The sequence below is a fragment of the Mus pahari genome, chromosome 3 (genome assembly GCF_900095145.1).
Source record: "Mus pahari chromosome 3, PAHARI_EIJ_v1.1, whole genome shotgun sequence".
NCBI lineage: Eukaryota > Metazoa > Chordata > Mammalia > Rodentia > Muridae > Mus > Mus pahari.
The window spans coordinates 8624632-8644554 of NC_034592.1; the positions used below are offsets into that span (position 1 = coordinate 8624632).

The 19923-nt window shown below is 43.2% G+C and overlaps 1 protein-coding gene across 1 annotated transcript in view; it reads right to left on the reverse strand.

The window, feature by feature from the left end:
- Nucleotides 1–10524: 10524 nt before the first annotated feature.
- Nucleotides 10525–19923, reverse strand: part of Enkur (enkurin, TRPC channel interacting protein) — a 26695-nt gene continuing 17296 nt past the window's right edge. The window contains exons 4-5 of the mRNA XM_021194867.2: nucleotides 19021–19167; nucleotides 10525–10906 (exon numbers count right to left, since the gene is read on the reverse strand). Of these exons, the coding sequence (XP_021050526.1) occupies nucleotides 10733–10906; nucleotides 19021–19167 (321 nt within the window). The 3' untranslated portion in view covers nucleotides 10525–10732. The remainder of the gene's footprint in view (nucleotides 10907–19020; nucleotides 19168–19923) is intronic.

Sequence of the window (19923 nt, forward strand, 5' to 3'; positions counted from 1 at the left end):
TGGTTCTCAATTCATTACTGTTATGAATTTTAATGTAAGTGTCTGTGATCTTAGGTGACCCTGTGAAGATTCCCAAAGGGGTTGTGACCTGCAGGTTGAAAATGCTGCTCTAGATTGTCACAAAACACAACCACATACCTTTAATATAGAAGTACTTCTGAGTAGTTCTATAGAAACATATACATTTTTGTATTAAAATTATTGATATGCACAAAATCTTATTTGGAAGTTGGTCCCAGTGGCTGCCTCTGGGAAAAGGGGTTTGGCTGTAGGGGCAGGATGAAGAATGACTCTTCCTGCTTTTCTTTACATAGATTGGAAATTTTGGATCATGTACGTCTACATCCCATAATGATATACACATAGAAAAAGTATATTACCTTACAAGATTCTAAGTGCATATGCTTTTTGATTCAAATATTTCTTTCCTGGGGATATTATCCTACAAATGCACCCAAAAGTGTGAAATGGTATCCTTTCAAGTTGATTCACGGTGCACTGATTTTAGTAATAAAGACTGAAGTAATTAAAGGTTCTGCCAATAAGACACAGATAAAGTTAATCATATAGGCCTATGGAGCTCAAAGCGTGTGTCCACAAAAAGGATGTTGATAACACATTTTGACAGGAGATGAGCCCCCCAACGTTACTAACTGAAAGGGGCAAGTCATATGTCACTGTTAGAATTTAAAGGCTCTATGGCCATATCTCCCTGAACACAGCTGATCGCTTCTGATCTTGGAAGCTATGCAGAGTCAGGGCCTGTTAGTGTTTGGATGGGAGAATTCATCTATATGTATTTGTGTGCCCATGTGTGTATATATGCACATGTTTGCTGTTACAAGAAAAGAAAAAGAGAACTTGGCATCAGGGTGTTAGGAGTGGGATGGAGACATTTCTGTTAGATTGCCCAGCTCAGCAGTCTCATTTAGGTAAGTTTTATATCCCTCCTTCATGGATGACACTCATTTAGTAATAACGTTACACCACTTAACAATTTTATTTATTCATTGTGTGTGTGTGTGCGTAAGTGATGTACAGGTGGAAGTCCAAAGATAGCTTGAGACTCCTGTTGAGTCTCTCCTCTGTCTCACTGACCCCAAGAACTTTTAACAAAAATTTTAAAAATGAGCTACTGTATTTATTACATTTCTATTGTTGTGACAAAGCACCATGACCAAAGCAACTTATAAAAGAAAGCTTTTAATTGGACTTATGGTTTCAAAGGGTTAGTGTCTGTGATGGTGGAGCAAAGAGAAGGATGGCAGTAGAAACGGCTGAGAGCTCACAACTTGATAAGCAAGCAGGACACACCTCCTTCAACAACTCCATGCCTCCTAATTCTTATTAAACAGTTCCACCATCTGGGAATCAAAAGTTGCGTGTCGTTTTGACTCGCTACTGCCTTTCCCAGGCAGACCATGCTTCTAGCCCCTTCCAGCTTCCCCTTTGTCTACCTGTCTTTGCTCCAGGAGGTGACTGCACTTCCAGCTCCCACCGGAGACTCTTGAATCTGCAGATCACACACACACACACACACACACACACACACACACACACACACACACACACACAGTTTGTTCCTCTACAATTTATCTTCTAGGCACTATTGCTGGGTGTGACTATCTCCCACCTGGAAAAGTGTGCCCTTACCAATTTACCAATTTATTGTCTCCATCTCTCCACCTGCTCTAAACTTGGTGGCTAGTCCCACCCAGCCCCTGCCAAACATCCTTGGCCACCTGTCTGTAGCGAAGGCCATAGGCCTGAGCTCCCCCACCCCCGAGACCTCACATGGTTGCTGTGTTCTTCTTCCTCCAATGCATGGCAGAAAGACCCCTTCTGCTTCGCTGCATCTGTCTTTTCCTCCTGGGGCCTGTAAGGACCCTGGCCTTCTTTACTGATAAATCAAGAACGAACTGGGGAACAGGACTTTAACATTAGAACCGCCCCCTTCACATATGAGCCTAGGGAAGCTACTCTCATTTACCATCACATCTACACATGCACAGAACCGCCCCCTTCACATATGAGCCTAGGGAAGCTACTCTCATTTACCATCACATCTACACATGCACAGAACCGCCCCCTTCACATATGAGCCTAGGAAGCTTCTTGCTTGCTTGCTTTTCTTCATTTGTTTGTTTGTGTGAGACAGGGTTTCCCTGTGTACCCCTGATTGTCATGGAACTTGCTCTGTTGACCAGGCTGATCTCTGTTGTGACAATTTTTAAGTTTTGGTTTCTTTAAAAAACACAGAAATACTATGGGAATATATTTTTGTTTTAATCCCAGGCGTGGGATGTGGGGCTGCTTCAGACGGCCCACGGTGGCTCACTCGTGCCTCAGACGGCCCACAGTGGCTCACTCTTGCTTCAGACGGCCCACAGTGGCTCACTCTTGCTTCAGACGGCCCACAGTGGCTCACTCTTGTTCTAGCATGGGTGTAATTTTGCCACTACCGAGTTTCTGCAACGGTGAGATGTTTGGAATTCTGGAGACTTTTCAGAGGATATATAAATGTGAGGGCTGCAAGAGGCCGGCGTGTGTTGTTGATTGGTTTCTGTTGGTCATAGTTAGTTAAATAGCCTTGCACAAAGAAGAAAAAAGAAGAAGAAATTAGATATCCAGACAGTGAAAATAAAACTCGTCCAGAGGAACTTGACACCTCTAATCAACAGGAAATAGTCTAATGATAGCATCACTCCCTTCCCCCTTTATCCTTTTTCTCTCTCCTATCTAGTGTTTGGGGTTAAAGGGTAGAGAAGGGTGGAAGAAAGAAGAACCTGCAAAATACTTAAAGTTACAGGCCTCAAACTCAGAGACCTGTCTGCCTCTGCCTCCTGAGTGCTGGGGTTAAAAGCATACACCACAACCACCTGGCAGTCTCATTTCTTTTGCAGAATGAATCCTTCAGAATAAAAAAAAAATATGTATCTAAAGAACTATTTGCATATGTTGTTTAAAATAATATATGTATGACTGCTTTATACCAACATAGTGAAAAAACATTTCAGTTCTATGTCTACCTTAATGCTAGTTTCTTATTCAATGGGTATTTAGTGTGTGAACAAAAATGTTTTTGAAACTACCTCCTTTGACCTTGTTCAACAATTAAGTTTTAAATTAGTTGTGTGTGTGTGTATGTGTGTGTATGTATCTTTGTGTGTATACATGCTATGGCACACCCATACAGATCATAAGACAACTTTTCAGAGTTGGTTTTCTCCTTTCATTATGTAGGTGCCAGGTATGAAGGCGGGGTTTCAGACTTTCATGGCAGGTACTTTTGCCCTCTGAGCCAATCTTGTTGTCCCCACCAACAATTTTTTTAAAATAAAAAGTTGTTTAATATTATTTATGTGTATGGGTTTTGCCTGCACATATGTCTTAGTACCATCTGCATGCTTAATGTCCAAGGTGGCCAGGAGAGAGCACCTGATTCCCTGAACTGCAGTTACAGATGGATGGGAGCCACCATGTGGGTGCTGGGAATTGATCTTGGGTCCCCTGGAAGAACAGTCAGTGCTCTTAAGCTCTGAGCCAGCTCTCCAGCCCCTGGCTCGTACTTTGACGTTGTCTTGTGCAGCCTTGTGGAATAGCTGCTCAGAGTTCACTGGTGCTTGTCAGCATTGACAGTTCTCAGGGGACAATGTCTTGCCTGCTGACATATTGCTGGACTTCCAGCTCTCCCGAGACCTCTTTCATGACTCATGTTCATGCCCCTCTTCCCTGTGTCTATTTAAGTCTGCCTCTCACTCCATCAGTCTAAATCTCCTAGTAGATGTCACAAAGTTGTCATAAGGTCTAACATCACACCCTCTGTCTTTCCTCCATAGTGTTCTCCAACCTCTACTTCTCTCTCTTCTCAGTGCAGAAAACGTTATTCCAGTGGCCTGTTTTCAGATCAAAATATGATAGTTCCTCTTGAGACCTCACTCTTCCTTCCCCTTTGAAGTTATCACCAAACTGTACTTTTAGCTCATAACTGTACCCCTAATTTGTTGATTAGTTTCTGTCTCTGCTGCTGAGAGCTTGGTCTAAGCTACTGTCTTCTCTACCTGGAGGCCTGCAGAACTCACAAAATCTAACACAGTCGGCCCATGTAGGGCATGACTGAAAATAGACTGCATCAAGCTAGCAGAGCATGCTAGTTCTGTTTCTTTCCTCAGGTGCCATATTTTGCCCTAAGTCCCCAACTAGTCATAATGGTTTCCAGCTTCTGTTAGACATTGTATCTTCTCTGCTCAGATTTTTTTTTCTCCTTGTAACATTTGTTTCCTCTCATCCCCTAACTTCTGCTAATTCTGTTATCTAACAGAAAATGTTGGATCCTACGAAATCTGATATAGGACTGTCTTAGTCAGGGTTTCTATTCCAGCACAAACATCATGACCAAGAAGCAAGCTGGGGAGGGAAGGGTTTATTCAGCTTACACTTCCATACTGCTGTTCATCACCAAAGGAAGTCAGGACTGGAACTCAAGCAGGGCAGGAAGCAGGAGCTGATGCAGAGGCCATGGAGGGATGTTCTTTACTGGCTTGCTTCCCCTGGCTTGCTCAGCCTGCTCTCTTATAGAACCAAGACTACCAGCCCAGAGATGGCACCATCCACAAGGGGCCCTACCTGCTTGATCACTAATTGAGAAAATGCCCCACAGCTGGATCTCATGGAGGCATTTCCCCAACTGAAGCTCCTTTCTCTGTGATAACTCCAGCTTGTGTCAAGTTGACACACAAAACCAGCCAGTACAAGGACTCCCTTATTGTTCTTTCCCATGGCATCCTATTTTCTATATTTAATTTTTAAAACACTAGACTTCTAAGTATAAATGCACTTGTAAGAGTATTGATTTTATTTTTCCAGCACTGCTTTTTTTTTTTTTTTTTTTTTTTTTTCCGTATAGTCCCAGCAAATAGGATGGGTAGGATGGTTCCTGGTTCCTGGTTCCTGGTTCCTGGTTCCTGGTGTATGACTGTTACTGAACAACAATGAGATGCTATGTTAGTTACAGGGATAGTGATGACAATACTTTTAAACAATTTTACCCTATCTCAAATAACCTTTGGGTGATGACTTTCCTTCTCATGCACCAGCTGGATTTGTTCAGATGGGAGCTGTCTTCTAAAGGCTCACATTCAGGTGACAATTCTGATTCAAATGAACTTCAGTTCACATGCAGGATGTCTTGTGTGGGTCAAAAATGGGGTCCTGAGTCCTGCCCAGGGCTCAGGCCACTGGGTGAGGCAGGAAGTTTTGACTGTGCACACCCCTACGCACTGTTGGGTGGGCGGCGGGCTGTGAGAAGCCGCAGGACCCTGCTCCAGAGCTGGGAAAGGCACAGTCTGAGGTCCCTGCGGAACCTGTCAGAATTGGCTCTGGATCCCCGGGCCTGCACGGAGGCCGGGGTGGCAGGTTCTAGCTCTCCGACATTCCAGACACCGCTGTACACTGCGGAAGAGCTGAGAACAGGGAAAGGGCAGGAGGAGAGAGCTCCCGCTGGGTCCCACGGGTGGAGGGTCCTCTGGCTTGCTGGTGGCTTGGGTTGGAGGAAGCCATAGTTGGCAGTGCAGGGAGGCCTCCTGCAGGAAGTTAGACATGTGGCTCTTGAGAGAAAGAACTGCGCCAGCATGGCGGGTCTCAATGAGAAGAGGCAGTCTATGGTTTTAAGGCGTTTATTGTAGAAAGGCAGAGAGAGGGAGAAGAGTAGAGAAGTAGAGGTGGGTCATGGTCATGTGGAGAGAGGGGGGAAGGGAGGGGGAAAGAATAAGAGAGGAAGAGCAAGAGGGTAAGAGAGGAAGGAGGGGGCAAGCAGCTCCTTTTATAGTGGTCTGGGGCTACCTGGCTGTTGCCAGGTAACTGTGGGGGTGGAGTCCAGACAGAATACCAGGAGTTTGGGGCATTGCCTGAGTGACTGATGGCCACACACCTCTCTGTGTGTTGTGGGGGTGCTGTGGGAAGCTGTATCTGAGTCAGGGGCCAAGAAGGCGTGGCCAAACACCTGCCTCCCTTAGGGTCACTGGAGTTCAAGGCCTGTGCTCGACCAGGGACCAGGCTAGCTGTGCACAGCTCACTGCCCCACAGTCTTGAGAATAGTTCAAAGGGTGCCCAAACATGAGATCAGGTCTGAAATTGCACCAACTACGTAATATCAGCTGTTGGTGGTGCTTTTTTTTAAAAATAAAATTACGTGGTTTTTTTTTTTTTTGAGAGGGGTGTGTGTATATCTGTGTATCTGTGTGTGCGTTGTGCGTGTGTGTGTGCGCGCGTGTGTGTCTGTGTGTCTGTGTGGTGTTATGGGGCCCTATAACAGGTAGACACAGAGGGATGTAGGGAGAACCTGTTGGTCAGGTCTGCTTTGATATGTTAATTTGCACTTCAGTTTGTCCCTGTTGAGACCTAAAGAGTACCATTATCTCAGAAGATCTAGTTTATCTGTGGTTCTGCTCTAAGACTCTTGAGAAGAACCACGACTTGATGTGGTCAGACCCTTTGCTTTGGACTTCAGCTTGGGTGCTTGAAATTCTGCTAGATTTGTCCCACTTTGACGGACAATCCTTATAGTGGTTTGAATAAGAGTGGCCGCCATAGGCTCACAGATTTGAATGCTTGCTCATCAGGGAGAGGCACTGCTTGACAGGGATTGGACGTGGCTTCCTTGAAGGGAGTGTGTCACCCAGGGTGGGCTTCTGTTTTAAAAGCTCAAGCAAGGCCCAGTGTCTCTCTCTTCCTGGTGCCTTTAGATCCAGATCCAAATGTAGAACCCTCAGCTACTTCTCTGCTTCATGGCTGTCTGCATGCTGCCAAGCTCCTGCCACAATGACAATGGACTAAACTTCTGAAACTGTTAGCCGGCCCAAACTCAATGGTAAATTTCATAAGAGTTGCTGTGGTCATGGTGTCTCTTCACAGCAGTAGAACAGTGACTAAGACTCCTCTCAGATCTCCAAGTATGGTCCTCTCTGCAGAGCGACACTTTTACTTCTCGTTGCCTATATTTGTTTGTTAAATCTTTAGAACCAATTGATCCTCCTGCATTCTAAGTATCTGAATATTTGTTCATTTCCCATGAAACCAGAGACTTTTACAGAGAAAAATGTTGTGTATTTTCATTTGCATTTTTTAAAATCTAAAGATAGTTACTAAATAGAAGATTCACAAAATCCTTTATTCAGGGCCAATAAGATGGTTCTGTTTAAAGGTGTGTACAGTCAAGTCTGATGATTTGAGTTCAATCCCCAGGACCCACATGATGGAAGGACAGAACCAACTCTAATGTCTTCTGATTTCCATATGCATATCATGGTGTACACTCACATATGTATGTGTGTGTGTGTGTTTTCATGCATGCATACTCTCTCAAACATACACAATAAATAAATGTACTAAATTCTTTACTGAATAAATTGGTGAGTAATATCACAACATGTGTTTTAGTGACCAATGAGCTTTATTCCTATGGCCTGAATCGGTCTTTGAGAATAAAATTTTGTTGTTTGTTTGTTTTGCTACTAGGTAAACTAGTTGATACCCAAGCAGAGTTTCACATTGTGCTGAAGAGTCCAGTCCAGCTTAAGTCGGAGCTGCAACTAAGTTGCCTCCCCTGAATGTACTCTGAGGACCTTCAAACCCATGTTTGCCTTCTTTGTAAAAGGAGACCAGTAGACACACAAATAAACCTCTGTTTTGCAGAGTGACAGCTATCATAAAGAAACAAAACCTGATAGTATGATTCCTGCCCTGTGGAAAGGCAGTGAATTACCATGGTGATTTCTTGGAACTGTCTGTAAATTCTGTGTTACTGTGTCCAGTTGGTGCTGAGCCCATTCACATACCATCAACAGAACTTCCCAGGGCAGGAAGAAGTGATTTCAGTAAGAGGCCTGACTGGAGGGTTTAGAAGTCCTAAGATTAGCTCAGTGGCTAATCTCCCAAGTGGCACATGTAGATGATAATGACTCCTTAATAAATGGCCAATGTTTGGCAAAGTTTTCTAATTGTTTAGTGTAGACATTCCAAAGAGAAATGAAAGCACATTTCACCAAGGGTGCCAAAGATAGAGGATTAGAACTGGAGGTTTATCTGTAGGTAGGCAAGATGGCTCAGTGGGCAAAGTCACTTCCTGTAAGTACAGTTCCTGGGACCCACATGGTAGAGGGAGAGAACTAACTGCAGAAAATTATCCTCCGTCCTTCACATGTGCACATGTGCATGTGTGCATGTGTGTGCGCACGCAAAAATGATTGTGTGCATGCACACCCCCTTTCTCTACCCTAATTTCTCCATCCAAGGGTCTAGGGTCCTCTCCCCACTGCCCTTCCCTATATAATTTAACCGCCTTGGCTATGTGACCCTTTTGTCCACTCTCTACCCTCCTAGCCTCTTGGTCTGGCGTCGTCCCTTCTTCACATGACTCAGGTCATGTTCACTCTGGATTCTCCCAGATGTGTCTGCCTCTGACTATGCTCTTCCTTTTACGTCCAATAAACTTTCTCCTTCAAGATGCCTATGAAAGCCATGTCCTTTCCTTTTTAAATTTTTCTTACTTTTATTTGTTGTGTTTAGGTGTGTCCTCCCCAGTGACCACGGTCTCTGGGTCTTAGCTCACAGTTAAGGGCGAGAGTCTGACTACTCACTACCCGAGCACCTCAGGCAGGCGTCTGCCTCTCCACTGGTCAAGAGGGTGGCCAGGAATGCCCGTGAATGGGCGTGGTTGCATTTGGAGCCACCCACAGTTGAGAGTCCATGGCAGCAAAGCCCTTCCTGAGCATGATGGTGGGAGACGTCTGTCAGAAGGCGGTACACGAGAAGGTGACAAATTCATCTGAGTTAGCATTCTGGGAAACGGAAAAAAATGTCTATAATTTAAAAATGGACAACCACAAAGGTTAATCCAAACCCAAAACAAACCCCTATCTGTTAAAAAACTAGTTTTTATATCTTCAATATTTAAGACTGCCTCAATCATGACTATCAGTTAAGATCACTCCCACTCATGACTCTGGAGTAGAACTTTTCTAAGGCTGAATCATCAGATTTTTTTCTTTTGTATTGCTACTGATTTTGAAATACTTGAAAAGGAATCTGCAAGGTAAGTAATTCATTAACAAACTACTGACCCAACCATCTTAACCTTAACCCTGGCAGAGAAGATTGGAGGCCACAGAACTTCCTCTTTCATTCACACCAGTAGTGGTATTCATGAGAAACTTCTCTTTATTTGATTAGGGTTGGTTTGTGGAACAGTATTCATTTGTAGACTGTCCAGTTCATGGTCCTTCGGTCTCTGGATAAGATATAACCTGCCCACGCTGAGTCTGAGGTTTTGGACGTGACCTCCTTACATCACAGCAGAGCTGTATGACCCAGACTGGGTTTCTATTGCGGTTAGTTACTTCCTGGTCTATTGTTGCAGCTTTTACCTGGACAAGTGGGATTTCACCATGTAACATCTTTTGTGCTTGTCATGCACTGCCCTTAGTCTACAATTGTCCTTAATTAATAAAGAATTCATAAGCAAACCTTGAGATGAATTTTCAAAAATAGTGGCATAAAAACATTCTCCTCTAAATATCCAAGCTTTTTAATGATATTTCAAATTCTGTATATGTACAATTTTTCAAAATGACTGGTGTAAAAATCCAGTGGAAATAACATAAGCTATATTTCTATGGTAGTTTGCAGTATTAATTCCTAACCAAGCCTTTCTAACTTAAAAATCATGGAAAAAAGTAATTTATTTCTTAGATATGTATAGATTTGTTTCTTATTTTGAGTTGAAGGTACTTCTAGGCACATAAATCTATTGATTAATAAGCTGTGTAATCTTATAAAAGGTTACTTTGGGATTCATAAAATCCACATTTACACTGTACCCAGATGGAAACAGTCCCCAGCTCAGTGAAACAGTCACAGTAAATCGTGGAATAGATCAGAGGATCATAGTCAGGATATTGGGATTGTGCACTTTGTCTTGTTCTTGTTTGATTCTGCTCCCTTTGAATGGTGTGCTGGAAAACATGTTGTTTCTGCCTCCCTCACCCCTATCCCCAGTGATCTTTCAGATCCTGCTACTGAGCTACATCCGGGCCTTCAAGGGAGCCCTTCTTGAATTTTTCCCGGGGCCTTTCATGACACATCGTAAATTTTCTTCTTTTAAGTCAACATTTTATCATGCATAGTTTTGTGGATACTGAAAAGATCTTGAGTTACAAATAATTACAAATAACACTGGACCCCTGAGAACACATGCTTCAAATCTATGGAGCTTGGAAGCAACATAAAGGAAGCGCTTTGGAGTGTCAGGACTCAGGTGCCCCAGACTGTGACAGGCATGGTTTTCTGCACTGTATTCTTATTGTCACCCAGGGAAGAAAAAACAAAACAGAAAACAAACAACAAAACAAAGCAAAGACCCCCAAACCATGAAATGCTGAATGTTTTTACTTTTCAAGGTCCAAAATTAATGTTCATGTGAAACATGTCCACGGTGATAGGATGATTGACATTACGGAAGACAGACCTAAGGTGCAGCTTCTGACTTTAATGGTTTATCAGTAGAACTCTGACAATGGAGGAGAAAAATTTTTCTAGAACAAGGAAATAATTCAACTATTCTTTCAACACTGCCTACATTTTCAGTGAAAACTTTATTCCTTTCATAGTCCTCTTTGAGAAGAGTGGGTTTAGTGTGATGTCCATGTGGGTTTTTTTCTGTGCTGCAACAGTTGGCTCACTTGTTAGCGATGTAGATGACCTTGTGCTTCTCGATGACACTGATGTCATGTTCCAGTTGCTTCATCTCCTTTTCCAGCTTCTGCTTGCGAATCTTCTTTGGTATGGAATCAATGAAGACCGAGAGGGATTGGAACTCCTTGTGCACCTCTTCCCAGTTCTTCTTCAGCCCCTGCAAAGGGGAAAGACACCTTGACATAACAGGTAGACTGGAAAACCAATAAAAACCATTGCTCATAATGCAGACTGGGAGGGTACAGATGGCTGCTGAAGGGACTTTGGAAATAATAATGTGTCTGTCCTGGACTTGGCCACAGTAACAGAAAACACATACAGAAAGCAGAGGCCCGCCCTCTGTCATCTGCTCCATCCCTGCTGGGAGCATTTACTTGCTTCACCAGCAACATGACTGTAACTCCATTTTTAGCGTCTCATATGCAAGTGCAGAGTTATGAGCATTGTGGAGACAAGCTTATAGCAAATGCTTTGGTAAAACTCTGATCTGAAAATTGATAGTCCCAAGTAAAAGTTGGTTTTGGAAATATTTTTTATACATTTATTAGAAAAGTTTTGTCTTTCTAAAGCACATATATGCACACTCATGTATATTTGTGGGTGTGCCTGGGCATGTATGTGCACAAGTCAGTGAAAGCTAGAATACAGTCTCACATATATCATCTTCAGGACCACCACCACACCTCTTTGCAGCTCTGGAACTCAGGAACTTAGGTTAGCTGTCCAGTGGTCCCTCCCACTGCTGCCCCCTCCCCCACTGCCAGGATCTACCTGTTTCTTCCATACTACTGCAGAGATCACAGCACATGTCACCATGCCTGGCATTCTTACATAGATTCTGGGGATCAAGCTCAGCTCCCCATGTTCACAAGGTAGATATTTCATACAACAAACCACCCCATCCCCACCTCCACCTCCTCCTTGCTCAGAATTTTCTGTTTTATCCTTATTCTTCAACCTGGAGGTCACATCAGAAGCCTGAATTTTGACTGGCATATTCTTATTTCATTTAGTAAAATGTTATTGTAAGAAAAATACCAAAATTCAATTTTACAATGACCTTTTTGTATATCTTTTCAATATATTACAAAGACTAAATCATCTTCCGTATAGTCAAGGGGTCCATACTTCCTGTTAATGTATTCTAGACATTGTTGGAATGTCATTAAGTGTAGAACACATGCTAATTTAATAACATAGTTAATGTTTTATGGTCTCTAAAATCAACAGATTTAAAATTAAGGATCTCTTAGGAGCTATAAACGCCATTTCCATCTTTGCCTGGCTACATTTCTCATTACACTACACCAGGGGCACCACTGACAGCATGCTCTTAAACTACAAATTGAATTCATTCAGTGAAGTTCTACAAAGTAGCACTTTTCATTCATCATAGATCATTTTATTTACACACTTGTCTGTAGCGAGCCCCACTCCTGGGCATAATGGTGGAGACAAGGAGGTACAGCAGGAGCTTTCAGAGTGGCCAGCCTGTCTGAACCGGTAAACTCCAGGTTCAGTTGGAGGCCCTTTCTCCACATATGAGTGCATATAACTTGGTTTTGGAAATATTTTTTATACATTTATTAGAAAAGTTTTGTCTTTCTAAAGCACTTACATGCACACTCATGTATATTTGTGAGTGTGCCTGGGCATGTATGTGCACATGCATACATGTGTACACACTTCCAGACACAAAGAAAAAGTAAATTGCATTTCAAGAGAAAAAGAGCAAGCTTTGGAAGTCCACATAGGAAGCAAAAGGATGCCACAAAAGAGCAGATGCCATGTGAATAAGGAGAAAGCCAAGCTGGGTCATGTAGGCTAAGAAGAAACAGATGCCATTTCTAAAAGTTGAGCCACATAGGCAACGGGCAGTCCCACCATTAGGACAAGCCCAAAGCAGCATTCACAAGCTGCCATTCCATTTTGGTGAGACGGTGAGAAATCCCACAGTGTCATTCTGGGTGACTCAGGGCAGCTAAGAGGCAGCATCTTGAGCAAGATCCTATTAAAAAACCAAGCTTCCTCGCAGCGTGAGAGCAGGCCTAGGAGCTTTGGTTTGGCCTGCCACAGTGTCAGGGTGTGGGAAGTCTCTGGAGGCAGACGTAGAAAGCAGCAGGCTGGATGCTGACAAGTCCAGGCTGTAGACAATAGGAAGCTGGGCAGGGAAGTGCATGGGGAAGGATAATCTGATCCTGGAGGCCAGAAACAGATACAAATCAACAAAGAATAGCTCTGCAGTCTGGTCAGCCTCTGGACCATGATTACTGACTTGCACTGCCATACTGTCCCAGAAACCTGATGTTTCAGGCACAGTCTGTATACCCAAGAGCTGCTTCCCTCCAACACGGCAGTTAGTACTCAAGAGTTCTTGCAGGTATAAAGACAGTTTCTGCTTGAGCAGATCGCAGTGCTGTGATTGCTTCTCACATTCCCAAGACATTTGGGAGACATCTCCAGCTAGAACACTAGCTACTACAGGGATGTAGTATAGGATCTATCTAAAGGATGAGAATTGTCTGGCCCACAGACTGAAGAGTTACATGTGGCCAGCAAGGATTCCTGAGAAGAAGAGTAAAGCCACCAGAGTGAAGACAGACCTGGTGAAGATCTGGTTTCTCAGTATTGACTCAGCAGCAGTGTAAAGCTGGGAAAGGAAAGGAGTCCACTAGATCAACTGACCCTGCCTCCACCCCAGAACATGTGTAAGTGTCAGTTTCCAATCTTCAAGGCCCTTCAATAGCCAAAGCAATTCTTATCGAAAGAGCGATGCTGGAGGACTCTCAGTGCCTGATTTCAGATTATATTAGAGAGCTACGGTAACAAAAACAGCATGGTACTGGCTCAAATGCAGATATGCGAACTGATGGAATAGAAGAGAGGACCCAGAAATAAACCCACAGAGATATAACCACCGAATTCTTGACAAAGGTGTCAAAAACACACATTGAAAAAGAGAGAGTATCTTCAAAATACGGGGCTGAAAAAAATGGAATTTCTGAGTGTGGAATGAAACTACTCAGATCAGTTCAAAATGGATAGAAGGGATCTTAAGGTAAGACCTGAAACTTTGAAATGACTGGGGAAGATGTGTGGGAAATACTTGAGGACATCAGCAGAGGCAACAGGACTGCAACACCACTGGAAATGAGCCCAAAGATTGAGAGTCGGGATTACATGAAAGTAAAGGGTTTCTCAGGGTCTGCAGAGAGGCCTCAGAAGTTAAGAGGACTGGCTGCCCTTCTAAAAGACCACGATGTATTTCCCAGTTCTCACACAGTGGCTCATAACTATCTATAACTCAGTTGTAGGAGATCCAGCACCCTCTCTGACCCCCACAGGCACCAGGCATGTATGTGGTATACACACATACATGCAGGCAAAACACTGGTACTTGTAAGATAAAATCAAAACGTATAATAGGCTTCTTCAGAGCAAAGGAAGTAATTGGCATAGTGAAGACAGCTTTCAGAACAGGGAGCAAAACAAGCACAAACCATCCAACCTGGCCAAGTGGCTAAGAAACAGAGCAAATAGTTCTCCAAAGAAGAAATCCAGAAGTTGTCTACTAGAGAGCTGAGAAAATGTTAATATCCTCAGCCACCAACAAAATTCAAATTAAAACTTCTTGAGGTTCCCCATCTCACCCCTGGTAGAATGGCTGCCTTGAGAAACATACATGACAGCAAATACTGGTGAGGATGTGGAGGAAAGAAATCCTTATAAGCTGCTGGTAGGACTGTGAGCTGGTACAGCCACTGTAGAAATCGCTATAAGGGTTTCTTTTAAAGTAGAACTATCCCATGACCCAATTATATCCCTCCCGGTTAGGTACCAGCAGAACTCGTAGCCATCGTGCTTCAGAGACCCTTGCATTTTCCATGCCTATTGGTGCACGACTCACAATAGCTAGGAAAGGGAACAAGCCCAAGTGTCTGTCAGCAGACCAGTGGATAAGGAAGAAGACAACATGTGCACAGCATGTACATCTTCATCCTTAAAGAAACAAGATGGTAAGATTGTCAGGAATGGACAGCACGCAAAAATAACTATATTAAGTGACATAAGGAGGCTTCTAAGAACAAAGATCACATTTCCCTGACAAAGAGCACATAGACATAAAAGAATACATATGTGTATGTGCATGCATGTTGCATGTGTGTTCAGGTGTTAGTGTATGTGTGTGAGTGTGCTTGTGTGCATGTGTCTCTATTGTAGAAGCAGGGAGGAATCTTGAGGGGGGAGGGGACAGGGAAAAGAAGCAGATTTTAAGCAAGGCAGTAAGAGGAGAGGCTAATGGACCGATGAGACAGGAGAGCAGAAGGGAAGCCCATTGTGTAGAAAGGGACCAGCCAGAGTAGGCAGGGAGTATGGGAGAGGCCAGTGGGGGAGAACAACAAACTGGAGCAGAGTATATAGCCATATAGCATGAAGTACATCATGATTCCCATTGCTCTGTATGCCAGCTTTAAACACTGGTAACAAATAGGGGAGGAAATAAAAAGGACAAGAGATCAGTAAGAGGGGGAGAGACATTTGAAGACCATGAAGGGTGGGTATGATCAAAGCACAGAAAGTGCACTTATGAAATGTTTCAACGATTCCCAGTGATTGGTATCAAGCAAAAAAATAAAAAAATAAAAAAACAGGATTGGAAGTGTCTTATCTTATAAAATAATGGCATCACAGTAAGTAGAACAAGAACTTTTTGTGGAGAACAAAGAAGTTTCAGTGATTTACTTATGCGTTTAGGTAAAGCAATGAGAAGATAGGATATGCTAAATAAGATGCAGTGGTTGGAGCAACGGGACAGGTGATGGCCCCTTTTTTTTGAGTCAGATTGAAGCAAAGATCTGGGATGCTGAAATGTAGAAGCTGTAATCACTGAACTTAACTCTCTCAAGAGGGGGTCAGGTCAGAGAAGCTTTTAATAGCACATGACATGTGTCCTGAAGAGAAGTCCTCAAAGAGCCTCGGCTTCCCCCTGCTCCTTCATTATAGAACCTGAACATGTCTCCACAGTGCACCACAGGGGCACCTACTGCAGAGAGAAAATGTATACATTTATACACTTTCAAGTATCAAAGGGGTTTCGAGCAAGTTGCAGAATATTTTCACATCCCCTGCAGTCCCAGAAGCACATCTTTGCCCCGTGGGCTTCTTTCTGATAGGTGGTCTGCTTTTAACTTCTAGAACGTACAACACTGTCTGGATCAAAGTCAACAACTAAGGATGGAAACTCAATATAATTTTGTATCATTTTGATGCAACCCCTTTGTTGTTTTTAAACCCTTTTTTGTCGTTGTTTACAAAAATGGTCTTTTATCCATTGGGACAATAGAAATTTGTCCTTTTAACTTTTTTTCATTTTTCTTTGTTTTTGTACTCAAATAATATTGTTTGTGATGTAAAATTTCAAATAGTGAGCTATGATCCATAAAAATTGCCTTTCACTTTGTGTTCTTGACTCCTTGGCTCCCACACACTCTACCTTCCTGCCCTGCCTTGTGACACAGCTAGAGTGGACTTCCTGCTTTTTGTCCTTCTGTCCTCTGAGTTTAAAGGAGCTCTGGAGGGAGGGAAGAGAGACTGAGGCCCTACCTCTTGCCATCTACACTCTTGAACACACTTTCAGGTGTCTTGTACTGTGAGGTCTTTACAGCTCATTACGTACTGAGAACACCGATGGTCCTTTTTTCTCCACTGCGCTGCAGTCCTTATGTCTATAAATGTTGCTGTATTTTCCTCTCCCTGGTCTCAGAGGTCTCAGGGCCTTGCTGGTACCCTTCAATGGACTTCACGTCTGTCTACCAATCCTTCCAAAACTCCCCTCAGAACTCCAGCTGAGTCTGTGTTCTGTTTCCCCACTGGAGCCCAGACTCATACAACTTCCCTTTTACCCAACTTGCCTGTGATAGGAAAAACACCAGCCCAGGGTTTGTTAGGTGTGACTTTAGTCCTGACTCACCAACTTAATGATATGTGGCCAAAGGTAAGTGTACGGGTTCACTAGAGTAAGGACTGTGTTTATTTTGTGTTATACTCTTGACCATAAACACATAGATGTCCACAAATTAAGGAAGGGATAAATGCACAGATGAACTGCTCATTATATTTGTATTTAATCTCCTCATCTGTAGAATGAGGTGTTTGGAATCAAGTGCAAAGGGACTGTCCCTCGTGTGAAGAAGCAGCTCAGGGCATATGTGCAACCACTGTACCATAGAACTCTGCAGTTCTGAGTTGAGTGGGAAGCAAGGCTCATCAGTAGGGCCACCATTAGCCTTATAACCGGGTAGCTATGCACTGGCTGGAGAGTGAGGCATTCCATGAAGGATTTACTATGTTGCCAGTGAAGCATCAAATGGAGGTACTGGGGTGACCAGAAGAGGAAGACAAAGAATGTTTCTCCACTATGGCCAACAGGCACAGGAGGGAGGAGCCTTTGCACTCTGAGGAAGGCCTTCCTGTTCCCATTTTCCACCTTCACGCAGTCCTGCAGGCATGATGATCTGGCCTTTGCAGAGGGATGTGCTTCCTGAAGTTGAGTAATAATTGAAAAATAATGGGCTACGAGCCTTGCCCTACCCCAAATGATCTATAATTCCGCATTTCCTGCCTGCCATAACTATCTCCTCCCTGTATATTTTCAAAACTCCATCATGTTGCCTCCTCAAGAGAGAAGCCCCAGCTCTAGAGTTCTCTCTGGTGTCTGGGTGCTTCACATTCTGCAGCTCCACGCAACAGCAATATCTTTCAGTGCTGACAACTACCTTGGGTTTTTCTTAAGCTTGAGATTCACACACCTACAACACACACACACACACACACACACACACACACTCACATTCCTCTCTATCTGGTCCATTATAGAAATCATGTTTCACTAATCCAATTACAGTACTCTCTGTAGCAAACCTTGGACCTTATACCATTTGTGGTATCTTCATGGCTCAGGCTAATACTGTGTAGAGAATGGACATTTAATAAATCTTGATTGGTGCTTATGATGGCATCCTTTAAATGTTAAGTATCATAATTGCATATGGCCCATTTTCAACAGTTATTAATAAGAGAAAGTTTGGTTTTTATGGTATGTGTGTGTGCGCATGTTTGTGTGTGTGTGTATAATATTTATAATTAAGGGTATGTGGGTGCTATGATGCCTGGGGAGAGGTCAGAGGACAACAGCAGGTATGGGTCCTTACCTACCTTATTTGAGATAGGGTCTCCTCTATACGCCAGACTAACTGGCCCATGAGTTTCCAGGGACTTTCCTGTCAATCAATGCCTTCCATGTTGACCTAGGGGCCCTATGCACAAACAAAACATGTACTACCACATCCCATGTTTTAGGTATCCCATGTTTTATGTATCCCATGTTTTAGGTATCCCATGTTCCTGGTATCCCATGTTCTAGGTATCCCATGTTCTAGGTATCCCATGTTCTAGGTATCCCATGTTCTAGGTATTCCATGTTTTAGGTATCCCATGTTTTATGTACCACATCCCATGTTTTATGTATCATTATGTACCACATCCCATGTTTTAGGTACCACATTCACCAGACAAGCTCGTTACTGCTGAGCTGTCTCTCCAAATGCATTCTCTTGTTTTATGAAGTCACTGGACACTATCTTGTAGAAAGCTTTCAAAATAAATGTAAAAAGAATCATTGTGCCACTTCTTTAAGTGTTAGCATGGTGGCAGAAGAGGACAGGCAGGTGCTTAGTAACTGCTCTGTGCAAATGACAGTGTCACACCCTGCTCATCTCTTGATGCCTCACACTTCAGATAGACCTCTTCCATTAAAGTACAACAACGATATGTCATATGGCCCATTTATTCAAAATAGATGAAACATATGTGAAACCTAATATCCATTCACTCAATAGCCTGGGTAGCTGTTACTGGAATGGAAAAGATACAACTTGGGGACAGATTCAATTATTCTAGAGCTCCATCTAGTGAAAAATAGCTCCATTATGAGCACTTTAAAAAATATATTTAGTGAATGGAAGTAACTATTTTCTCACTCTTTTAAAATACCAGTTTGTTGTAGGAGAGAGTGGGCTTCCTTACAACCTAAACTCTCTGTATTACAGCTTGCTTTTGTTTTTCCTTTCTCTTTTCGAAGAGTAAGCTTTAGTCAGCACTTTTGCTAGAGCCCAGAGAGACTGACTGCTTCGAGGCAGTGGAAGCCCTGGCTTCAGTAGCAGGGCTGGTGGAGGACGAAGAGTTAGAGAGGCCTGAAGCCCACAGGCTCACCTGCAGAATTCCCTTCCTTTCATCGTCAGAGAGTCTCTTCATGGCCGCTTTCTTAAGGTTCTCCTGGATGTAACTGTCATACTCTTCTTGGGCTTTCTTCACATCCTCATTTCGCTTGCATATGTACTCAGGTGTGACGCCATAATCCTGCGAGGATTTCCAGAGAAAAAAGCCAATCAGTTTCCTGTGAACAGTCTTCTGTGTGTGAGCATGGTGACTGGGAATTAGAGGACAAGAAAGCTTATTTTCTTCAATATTCAAGAAAAAAGAGTGCCCCAACAAGCAAAAACTAGGCAAAATCCAGCCAGTACACACAACACACACACACACACGCACACGCACACGCACACGCACACGCACACGCACATGCATGCACATGCATGCACATGAGCGTGCACACATGCACATGAGCATGTACACACGTCACTTCCAAAACTTAGAGCTAGTTCATTCTGATCTCTTAAAATAAGATGCTGGACCAGAAAGTTGGCTCACCGAGTAAAAGTACTTGCCACCAAGCCTTACATTCTGAATTCAATCTCCTGAACTCACATGATGGAAGCAGAGAACTGACCTCTGACCTTCACATATGTGTATATACTTGGGTGCGCACACACACATAACACATGCATACATAAAACACAAACATGCATACACATACATGTATACACACATAATACACAAATAACACACATAACACACATATAACATACAACACACATACATAACACACACAACCCACACATAACACATACATGCAGGCACAAACACATACCACACACACATACCACACACACCACACACACCACACAAAATACACACACACATAACACAGACACACATGTGTGATGTGTGTGTGAGAGAGAGAGGAGAGAGAGAGGAGAGAGAGAGAGAGAGAGAGAG